Source organism: Pleurodeles waltl, chromosome 1_1 (assembly GCF_031143425.1).
Source record: "Pleurodeles waltl isolate 20211129_DDA chromosome 1_1, aPleWal1.hap1.20221129, whole genome shotgun sequence".
In the NCBI taxonomy this organism is placed as follows: Eukaryota; Metazoa; Chordata; class Amphibia; order Caudata; family Salamandridae; genus Pleurodeles; species Pleurodeles waltl.
Window position 1 is genome coordinate 211027419 of NC_090436.1, and position 11568 is coordinate 211038986.

General features: G+C 43.0%; 1 protein-coding gene across 1 annotated transcript in view; it reads left to right on the forward strand.

Annotated features, from left to right (window-relative positions):
• The window catches only part of LOC138282903 (uncharacterized), an 80611-nt gene extending 70231 nt beyond the window's left edge, over positions 1 to 10380 (forward strand). Inside the window, exon 2 of the mRNA XM_069220919.1 lies at positions 6303 to 10380. Coding sequence (XP_069077020.1) covers positions 6303 to 6517 — 215 coding nt within the window. The 3' untranslated portion in view covers positions 6518 to 10380. The remainder of the gene's footprint in view (positions 1 to 6302) is intronic.
• Positions 10381 to 11568: the final 1188 nt, after the last annotated feature.

The window sequence follows — 11568 nt, forward strand, 5'->3', positions numbered from 1 at the left end:
TTTCAACGCACATTGGTTTATTCAAATATAAAAGCTTTGGTGTGTCATCAGCTGCAGAACTTTTTCAAGATGCTATTCGACGTCTAATCCAGCCTGTAACAAATGCTTTCATCAGTGATGATATATTAGTATTGGGGGCCACACAAAAAGAACATGGTAAAGCCCTTGCACAAGTTTATGACTACTTGCTGATGCAGATCTGACCTTGAATACAGAGAAGTGTGAGTTCCCCAAAACATGTTTCAGGTTCTTTGAACATATCTTTTCTCATGGGGGTATGACGTCAGATACAACTAAAGTTTGAGCCTTGTAAGCCACCAATCCACCAATCCCCCACAAGATGTTACCATGATTTGTTCATCGCTTGCCATAGCCAGTTACTGTTCTAGATACATAAGTGGCTCTGCCACAGTAAGTGCTCCCTTAACAGACTTAACAAAAAAAATGTTCCATTTTACTGGTTACATGAATGTGAACTAAGTTTTTAGAAAATCAAACATGCAATTGAGAAGGCCACTGAAATGGCCTACTTTGATCCAAAGTTACACACAGAGGTTGTTGTTGACGCAAGCGCAGTTGGATTGGGCACAATCCTTCCTATCACAGTGGACACCCAAATGCTCGAAGGTATATTGTGCATATGCAAGCAGAGGTTTGTCACAAACTGAACGTGCCTACTCACAATCTGTAAAAGAAAGCTTAGTAATCGTGTGGGCTTGTGAACATTTCTGTGTATTCTGATATGGAAAACCTTTCACACTCGTACCCGATCATCATGCATTGCTTCCCATCTTAGGCAATCCAAAGCCAGGAAGCCTCCCAGAATTGAACGTTGGGGTTTGAGGCTACAGGAAAATGACTACACTATTGTGCACCGACCAGCGAAAGATCAGAGCCCTGCTGACTATGTTTCATGAGTGCCAGTACAGTGTTACAGTTCCGCTTCCAAAGTGACCGAAGCCTACCTTAACTTCATCGTAAAGTAAATCACCTCTGCTGCTATTTCTTTGGAACAAATTATTACTGCAATGAGCAAAGACAATGACATGCTGATACTTAAGGACATTCTTGTACATCAGTCCTGGAAACAACACACTCGACCTCTCACACGTGACAACGATTATCAGAAGTTCAAGAATGTAAAAGATAGGGGGGTCATTACAACCCTGGCGGAAGGCGGAGAAGCGGCGGTAAGACCGCCAACAGGCTGGTGGTCTTTTTTTTGCACGGCCGCCGTCACTATACCGCCGGCGGTATTTGGACCCGGCTGACCGCCATGGATTTCCTGCGGTTTGAAACCACCATGAAATCCATGGCGGTAAGCACTATCAGTGCCAGGGAATTCCTTCCCTGGCACTGATAGGGGTCTCCCCCACCCCCCACCCCCACCCGACTCCCTCCTCTACACCCCCCACCACCCCTGCCACCCCCAAAGGTGGCAGGGCCCCCCTCCCCACCCCGACCCCCAACATCACATTACACAGTCACACATGACACTCACGCAGGCACCACCAACACACATACATGCACACACACTGACATACATGCCAACATCCACACACACAGTCAGACACGCACACCCACATTCAAACATACACGCACACATCCATACAGACATACCCACAGACATACACGCACTCATTCACATACACACAACACCCCCACAAGCCTACACGCACTCACACACCCCCTCTACATACACAAACGCACACCCCCATGCATGCACACAACACACAACACCCCCCCACCCCCCTCCCCTAACGGACAATCGACTTACCTGGTCCGTCGATCCTCCGGGAGGGGACGGGAGCCATGGGGGCTGCTCCGCCGACACCACACCGCCAACAGAACACCGCCACGCTGAATCACAGGACGTGATTCGGTGGGCGGTGTTCTGTTAGCGTGGCGGTGGAGGTGGAGCAACCTCCACTTCCCCGCCGCCCGCCAGTATGGCTGTTGGCGGCTCTCCGTCTGAAAAAGGACGGAGAGCAGCCAACAGTCATAATACGCCGAGCGGAAAACCGCCACCACTGGCGGTCTTCAGCACGGCGGTCCCCCACGGTCTTTTCAAAAGACCGCCGAGGTCATAATGACCCCCAAAGTGTCCTTTACTCAAGAATGCATTGTCTTAAGAGGTTCAAGAATTTTCATACCAGAGTATCTGCAACAAAAAGTAATTGAAGTAGCCCATGAAGGACATTGTGGAATTGTTGCCACTAAATGAGCGCTCCGAGATCCAATTTTGATGCCTTGACTTGACAGAGTTTAAAAATAATTGAAGGCTTGTTATTTGTGCGATTGCTTATCTCCCAAAGTCACTGAACATACCTTGAACATGTCATATTTACCAAGACAATTGTGGGAGAGAAGTGCTTTTGATTTCTTTGGTCCTCTTGACAATGGACATCACCTGATGGTGATTATAGATGAATACTCTGTCTTCCACTAATAGAAGATTCCTCATCTATTACTCAAGAAAACTTAATTGAGAGATTAGATGGCATTTTTGCAATAGCGAGTGTCCCTTCAATTTTAAAGTCTGACAATGGTCCACCTTTCAACAGTTGAGAATTCCAAGAATTTATTTCTCATCTCAATGTGAAGCATCAGAAAATGACACTTCTTTGACCACAAGCAAACTGTGTTGTCAGTCACTTTATGAACACACTCAAAAAGACTGTTCAGTCTGCTAAGTTTGAGAAGCTTAAACTGAAGTCAGCTCTCCATGCTACTCTTCAAGCTTATTGGTCTACTCCTCATGAAATGACAGGTGAAAGTCCTGCCACATTTATATTTGGGAGAGCCATGATGACCAAGTTACCACAATGGACCAACAGGAGATCTACAACAGATGGTAAACTTCAACGAAAAGTATATATGTTTGTAAAAAAAATGTATTTTTTATTAAACAAGCGGGAGATGTATTGTCTTGTGAGTTAGCGATGAGGGGACTATTTTGGTTCCTGATGGACTCCGAAGAACTGTGACGTAAGTGATAAGGTGTGGTGAATAGATTTCATGTTAGAATGTTGAGTTTGTGCTTGCATGCAGACAAATAAAGACATGTAAGACCAAGCACCTTGTGTGGCCTTTTTATTTATGAGTAGAGTACCCATGCTGGGGAGGATGTGTAGTGAATCCTAGTTTGTTTAATAGGATAACAGGAGTTAGCTTAGCCTTTGGCTTGTCGACTCGTGCCCTGTCACCTAGCGACTTTTAACCTACTTAGCTTGCTCTGTCTTAGACCATTTATTTAATTAATTCTTCTAAGATGGCTGCCTTGTTTATAGTTAGGCCCCTTTTGTTTAGAGTTATGTTATCAGTGTCACCGCGCTAAAGCGTCCACTCATGCGACAAAGACAAACAAACTGTAGGTGCTCACATTATAAATTACCGTCCCAAGCATGCGGTGTTATCTATTGTTGTGGAACAACCTACATCAGGGGTCCAAGTAGATCTATATAAATACATCACACTTTAGACAGATAATCAGAGGGATTCCGACCAGATACCATTGCTGCAATCGATGCTGCACGCCGCCTTGATGCTGACCCGGACCTCGTGTTCTTCTGAAGTCACAGCTCGAGACCTCATTTCAAGGTAGCCAGGGTTGGGGGCTCTTTCCAGGGACATGGCATTGGCAGATTAGGTTTAACATACCAAGCTCTCCTTTAGGTAGGAGTTTAGGCCTATCACGATAGGGTATTGGGACATATTATACACTTTATGTCTTTCCATGCTAACGCAAGATGGTGGGGGTCTTCGTAATCATGACTCTCGTCTTTACAATTCTATTTCTTGCATTGTTCATTATCCTAATCATTGCAGCCCATGCGGTTTACCGTATTGTATTTAATAAAACCTATTGAAACATTACTGCATCTTCGTTATTGCCTGTGTTTGGATGAGACATGATATATCTGTGAGGGGTAATCTCCGTTTAACCACGACACTCCCTGAGATGTCATACTTCTGAGTCCATGCGTAACGGCTGCCACAAATCACCTTTAACTGTTTGGGTTATTGGTGAGGTACTGCTAGTGAGCCGGAACGGTTGGGACAACAGTTGCGACTTGTTGTAGGATAGGCATAGTCGCCTACAAAAATAAGTATTGTCATCCTTGAACCAGCAGTCTTGCCCAGAGCAAGAGCCCAAACTACGACAGATGCTACACAGAGTACCATACTCTGAAGCTGGTGATTCAAAGAGCAAAAACAATCAGTGCAATAGTTTCAGAAACAATAGGGAAAGAATCAGGAACTCAGATGATATAAAATAATGCCAAGATGCAGACTGTCATAGACAGGCAACAGAATAATCGATTTAATTTAAATACCAGTGAATTTTCTTTTTACCATAATCAATTTTTTCAGGTGGAGAAACCTCATCGGCTATACCCCCATGAAATAGAGGGGTACTGCCTATCCAGCACCAATTTAGAAACAAAAGTACTCCCGTTTGTAAGAGTAAATTTACATATGTTGCCAAGCTGGGAAAAGCTATGCCAAGGTTTAGACTTTTTCGATGTTACAGTCTTTAAACATGATCACCCTGCAGAATGGCTTTCTTCTCATCTGAAACAAACATACTGCTGCAAATATTCTACTGTAATAGAGATTTTTCTTTTTCTTCTGTGGTTACTGGAATTTACAGTCAGGAAAGCCCAAAATTCTGATCCTCTGTATCATGAATTTCTAACTGAGACTGCAAACCCATTTTTCGTAAATATGCAGGGGCGGCTCCTCTGCAATGGCGAAGGAGCGTCGCCCCAAACGATAGCTTACTATTGTTTTATGTTTCATCTGCTGGCTCAGCCAGCAGTGCAGGGAGTGGCGGGGCTGGACCACGGGAGGATGGAGAGGTGTGCGGGGAGGGGATGGAGGAGAGAGTGCATCTAAGTGTGCATGTGTGTTTGGCTGGCCGTCTTAGGCCGGCCAAACACACATGCACACTTAGCTTTCTCCAAACCAGCCATGTTGAGCAGCCGGGCTGGAGAAGCTGCACAGGGCAGTGTCTGAGCGGCAGTCCAAGCTGCTTAGACCAGTCCTGATGTTGCTCTTATGCTTGGTTTATCATGATAGAAGTGCCAGGATTGCTGGGGAGCCTGTGCTGGTGTCCCAGTAAATGCAGGGACACCAGAAGAGGAGCGAGGCGGCAGGAGGTGGTGATGAGAATGGTAAGTGGTTTTTTTTTTTTTTTAGTTATTTCCCCTGTCCCCGTTGTCCCTCCGCCCTACTGCCACTGCATATATGTTGCACAAAAGTGTTCAATATATTTTATGACTCCTGCTCACCCACTCTAAAATATAAACTCCATTATTTGATACCCAGATTATTGTGAGTAATAGTGTCTAATAGAAAACCACACAAATGCCCACTTTCCGAGAGATGTCACTATCATATTGTAAAACATGTTGTTACAATTTCTGGAAACCCTGCTAATGCTACAATTATTTTGAGGTTTCTAGCTTCACTGTGGTTTGTAAGTAAGTTTTTATGTGATCTTCAAAGTAATTACCAGACAAACTGCCTATACCCACTTTGATAAAATAATCCTTGTGACAATTTACTTTCATAATACACAGTGTTTTTGTGCTTTGCTTTTGATGAACAACTTTTCTGATGAAATGCCTTAGTTTTTTTCCATACCCCAACCTCACAGCCATTCCCTGCATTCCATTTCTCTTTTTCCCCATCCCTTTTTTCATGCGTCTGTCTCTTCTCTTCTTCTTTGTGACCTTCAGCTACTATCTTAATGGGAAAACTGGGTAACTCTTTTTTCTCCTGACTCTCGCATCTATCCATTCATTCTCCTTTCCCAAACATTATTCTCTACTCTGTTAATGAGGTTTGATTATTTGTCAATTAAGTGATTCCTTGTGTTAGGATTTCATTAAACTGCATTTTCGAGGTTGGTAGAATTGGTAGGGAAACATATTCTAGAAAAAACAAGCCAATTATTTATACTACAATACACAGATGTATTTAAACTGCCTACATATATATTCCATTAATCTATTAACCATTAACCTCTTAAGAACTTCCTCTAGATTGCATATGAAATGATATTTTTGTTGTCATGAAGTTGCCTGTTAATGGCAGGGACAGTGAATAAAACATTAATACACAAAACTAAATTATGCTTTGCTTAGTCTTTGTCACAAGTAAACGTTGCTGTGGAGACGTTCCATTGTGTGTGATCCTTATCCCACAAATCTAAAGACGTGCATAGTGCACTGCACAGACGTCCTTAACTCAGTTCATTATATGAATAAACAACATACTTTCTTTGTTTGTCTAAGGTCAAAGCCCACACAGATTCTTTGTAAAGAAGAGTGATGTCCTTCCAAACTGGACCAGTGAGAAGCCACCCTCAGGTGAATCAAGAGTTCGTCAAGAAAAAGTAAATGCTGTCGCTAAGATGTCCTCCCAGAACCACGAGCCACTGCTACCTCCGATTGTGAGCGTGTGGATTCAAAAGGATGCAATGCACAGAGCAATCACACTACAGCTGTAATTGGATGTGTCTAGAATGCACCTCCTGAGCAGACTCAGAACTCAGTGTTTACAAGGGAAGCAAAGTGATGTGATGTTCCTTTGTGTTTTTGTAGTCCGATTCTTCCATTGGTATGGCTTTATGGGTTGTACAGGGTCGGACTGGGGCAAAAAGTAGGCCCAGACACCAAAATAAACGTTCTCCTACGAGTGCATCAAATAGCAAAAAAGTGGTTTACATTTGCAAGCTGTATAGGTGTTTTGCAAGGTGTGACACAATGCATGGACTTGTGCTTGGAGCACAAATTTGTGACAATATCAGAGAAATTAACAGAACTTTTTTCCTATCAGACAGTAAAACATGTCCACAAACACCCCATAAATTAACCCATACTGACATGTCAGACCGGCAGTACTGGCGCTGCCAGATTGCCATATAGAGCAGTCCGACCATGGAGTTATATGTCAGAATATCGATACCAAAAATGTTATCTGACTTAATATTGTGGTGAATAACATTTACAAAAATATAATTCCATTAGGCATAGATTATCTATTAATAACTCCAATAGAAGGATTATTAGATAAACAGCATTTAGGATATTATGTTCAGCTACCATACTGGCTAGCTGTTACCATAGGCTCTGTTGAGTGTGTGTCTCAATATTGATGTGGATAGTTTTTTTTTTGCAGAGCACATTCTGTTTAGGGAATGCCCTCTCCATCGTACATGCCCATATTCAATACCCTTTTAGTCCATGATTATAAGTTCCAATGTCCGAAGTACCTTGGCTGTATCTCCCATGCCTGTGATTCCTAAGGTTCATGTTTCCTGTATCTATTAGTTTCTTTAAATCCTACTGTCTCAATATGCTTGTCTCTGGCAGTGTTTATGTCTACCCTGGTCATTCTGTTCCACTGGTTTGGTTGTATGAGTTTATTACAACGCAAGTCTTTACCATGCATGCTTTTACCACGCATAGTTTTTCCACACAGATGTCTTTGCCTTTACCGTGCATATCTTCACCACATACAGTAAGTATAATTAAGGTTAGTAAAACCTATACACATAAACACCCCCAAACACATGCATGCACACACACACACATATTTAAATGTAATGTTACATTTAATTTTTGTTTATTTTCTGGGAATACAGATTACCCACCTCAAATCCTAAAATTACCCTTACCACCCTTTACCATTGCCTACCCCTAAACTCTAAAATTACCCATGCAACCCTAAATACTAAAATTACCCTTACTACCATTTCCCCTTACCCTCCACTAAACCCTAAACTACCCTTACCACCCTGTACCACTACCTACCCATACATCTTAAAATTATCCTTAGCATCTCTTAACCCTAAAATGATTCTTACCTCCCATTACCACTACCCACCCTAAGATTAACCATCCTTAAAACCTAACCACTACTGTTGGGTTTGACCCTCTCTGCAGGGTCGTCTCCAAACTTTTAGCCTTCACCCTCCTGTTTTCTGAACCCGTTTTTTGGCTTTTAGGTCTCTGTGCACTTTACCATACTAAACCACTGCTAAAGTACTTGTGCTCTCTGCTTTAAACATGGTAAGATAGAGTTACTCACAATTGGCACATTTAATTTATACACAAGTCCCTGGTAAAGTAGCACTACATGTAACTAGGACCTGTAATGTAAATGCTACTTGTGGGTCTGCAGTACTGATTTTGCCATCCACTTAAGTAGACTTTTAAACATGTCTTAAGCCTGCCATTGCAACCTGTGTGTGCACTTATAATTAACCATTTCAAACCTATTGCTGTGCCTAAACCTTACCTTTTCAAATGTATATGTCACCCTTTTTGTAGACATTAAACAGCCCATAGGGCAGGGTGCAATGTATTTAAACAGTTGGATATGCACGTTTAACTTTTATATGTCCTGGCATTTTGTTTTTCATTACTGCAAGGCCCATTTCTCCCACAAGATAGCATTTGGTTATTTTATTACATTTAATAGGTGATAAATTTCAACCTGGGACAAAAAGGAATATCAGGTTTAGTGTTTTAAGACTTTTCTAATTTAAAAATCTCTTTAAAGGGAAAGTTGGATTTACTTTTAAAATTTCTGAAAATGTCACTTTTAGAAAATTTGCATTTTCTTGTCCGAACCATTTGGTCTTTGTATGTTACTCCCAAACAGTGAGACAAAGGGGGAATAGATGTTGGCAGGGTGGGCCATCTCTTGCTTGATCAGGGGGTGGAGCTGTCACCTGCAACACTTGCACATCACAAAAGCTCTACCTCAGCATTCTCACATAGGGTTTTACACTTGTCTTTTGTACTCCCAAACAAGCTGATTTCAGGCCAGGGAGGAAGGAAATTCCAAACACCCCTGGGGGTGAAACCCTCTAGAGAGTTCGCCTGTTTCAAAGCTGAGACCAAATATAAATATTGGACGTTCAGACCCAACTGTTCAGTTCACCTCTGGACCTGTGGACGACACAGAAGAACTACTGTGCTTCTCTGATGAAAGGACTGCTACTCTGCTGACATGCTGCCCTGCTGCCTGAGTAGGAAGGACTGTACCTGCATCTTGAACCCCAGACAACTAGTGTGACTCCAAGGGCTAATTGGCTGGCCTCCCGATCAGAGCATCAGAGATAGAAAAGGTTCCAACCACCTTGAGCCCGCCACGTAGACTCTGCCTGCTGTGAGTCTTGCCTTCCCAAGTGGTGCACCCCCCTAAGTCCTGGATGCATGAAAGTGGGCCAGAAGGTGCTCTGCCAGTCCAGCTGTGTACTTGAGCAGAACCAACACAGTGCAACGCATCTTCTCCTTGAATCAGAACTGCCACTGCATGATTCATCACCGAAGCAGGGACCGCAGCACCTCAGAACTGCAGCTACACATCTCATCCTCAATGCAAAAGCTAGCATTTCAGCCCTGCAGCTTCTTGTGACTGCCTCTGCACAACACACCCTCGAGGCAGGACTCCACATCACACCCACAGCTCCTAAGAACCGCTGTGTGATGCATAATTGGCATGTAATCTCACAACTCTCCTCAACTAGGATTTAAGGTCCTTTGTTCAGTATGCCTCAGTAGGTCCATGTATGTGGCCCCTGCTCCATCACAGTAGGCCTGAACTTCTGATTTTGTCGCATACCGACGCAACCAGGCATTTTTAAAAATCTCGTAACTCCATTTCTATTGATTGGAGTTTTGTCATTTTGGTCTCAAACCATTTGTTAAATTTAACTTTATTTGTCTAAATTAGTGTGAGGATGTTCTTGTATTGTGCTTGCACTTTTACCACTGTTTGTGTACTGCATAAATACTTTACACGTTGTCTCTAGGTTAAGCCTGACTACTATGTGCTCAGCTACCAGAGGTTTAAGCACAGGTTAAGTTGGGGTTTGTTTCAGTTTCAAGCTAACAAGAATTGTTGTTGCTGCTTATGCAGGGCTATACCCCCCCAATCAGTAATCCAATTTCCTACAATAACCCAACCTTAAAAAATTCTAAAATTACTCTTACGACCCTTTACATTTAGCCACCCCAAGATTTCAAATCCATGGTGACCCGGATGCAGCACATTGCAGGGCCTTAGAGATGGTATGAATTAAGCAGGTCCCAGTGGACAGAAAATGATGCTGGAGAGAACCCTCCTTTCAACCTCAGTAAGTTCCACAAATGGTTATCATCCTGCTTTCTTCTTAAAACCACAACTTCCATTCAATATAGCCAAACAGCAAAGAAGTAATGAAGAAAATACAACATGCTTATGAAGTATCATACTGTCAAATCAAAGAAGTGTTAAATCTCAAGTTCAATCCAATGCTGAATGTTAATTACGAAAGATAACATGAAAGACAAGGAGCTGGTGAACCAATTGACATATTTGTTGAGAGACATGATATGATCATCAAACATTGGTTGTTCAATTAATTAAATGATGAAGAAGCCATACGTCTCAGAGTTATAGATGGTTGTTTGTCATATTAATTTAGAAAATGCTGAGAGAAATACTTAGGCCCTGATTTATTCTTTTTGGTGCAAAACTGCACTAACACAGTTTTGCACCAAAATGTTTAGCACCGGCTTGCACCATTTCTGTGCACCAGCCGGGCACCATATTTATGGAATGTTGCAAGCCGGTGCAAAGGGCGGGCTAGCGTAAAAAAAAACTGACGTTAGTCTGGTGGGGCTGGCGGTATGGAAGAAGGGGGTTTTGCACCAAAAAATGACGTTAGGCTGGTTAGAGTAAAAAAATGACTCTGACCTGCTTAGAGTCACTTTCTGACACAAAACCATCCATGCCACATGACTCCTGTCTTAGAAAACACAGGGGTCATGCCCACCACCCCAATGGCCAGCACAGGGGACCAGGGTCCCCTGGGTATGGCCATTGCACCCAGTGCCATGTAGGGTGGGCCATTTCAGGAGCCCCAAAGGCACTTTAAAAAATAAAAAAAAATACTTACCTGTACTTACCTATATTTACCTGGGATGGGGTACCCCATCCTCCGCTGTCCCTCTGGTGTGGGTGGGGGTGTCCCTGAGGCCTGGGGAGGGCACCTGTGGGCTTATTCCATGGTGTTCTACCATGGATATAGGCCCACAGGTCCCCTAATGCCTGCCCAGACCCAGGCGTTAAAAAATTTAGCAAAACAAGCTTTGCCCCACGTTTTGCCCCCTCCTCCCTCCTGTGTGTGATTTTAGCACAGGGGATAAATATGGCGCTAAGGCCTTTGAGTCATTTTTTGCACAGGAATGCCTATTGTGCATATCAGTGATGCAAAGTAGGTTTCCACGTCCCAAAAATGACTTTAACTGCATAAATTTGGCGCTAGACGGGTCTAACGCCAATGTATAAATATGGAGTTAGTTTTGCACCGAATTTGCGTAAAAATAATGACGCAAATTTGGCTCAAAATAAGTATAAATATGCCCCTTAGTCTGGAGCAAGTACTCATGGCTGCCAGACCTGAGAAAAGTGCAGATCGACAAGTTGCTGACAATGAGGCCGGAGTTGCCTACACTTAGTCAGTCATGAACATGAAAAGTAAGCAAAAGCACAAGGCTGAAGGCT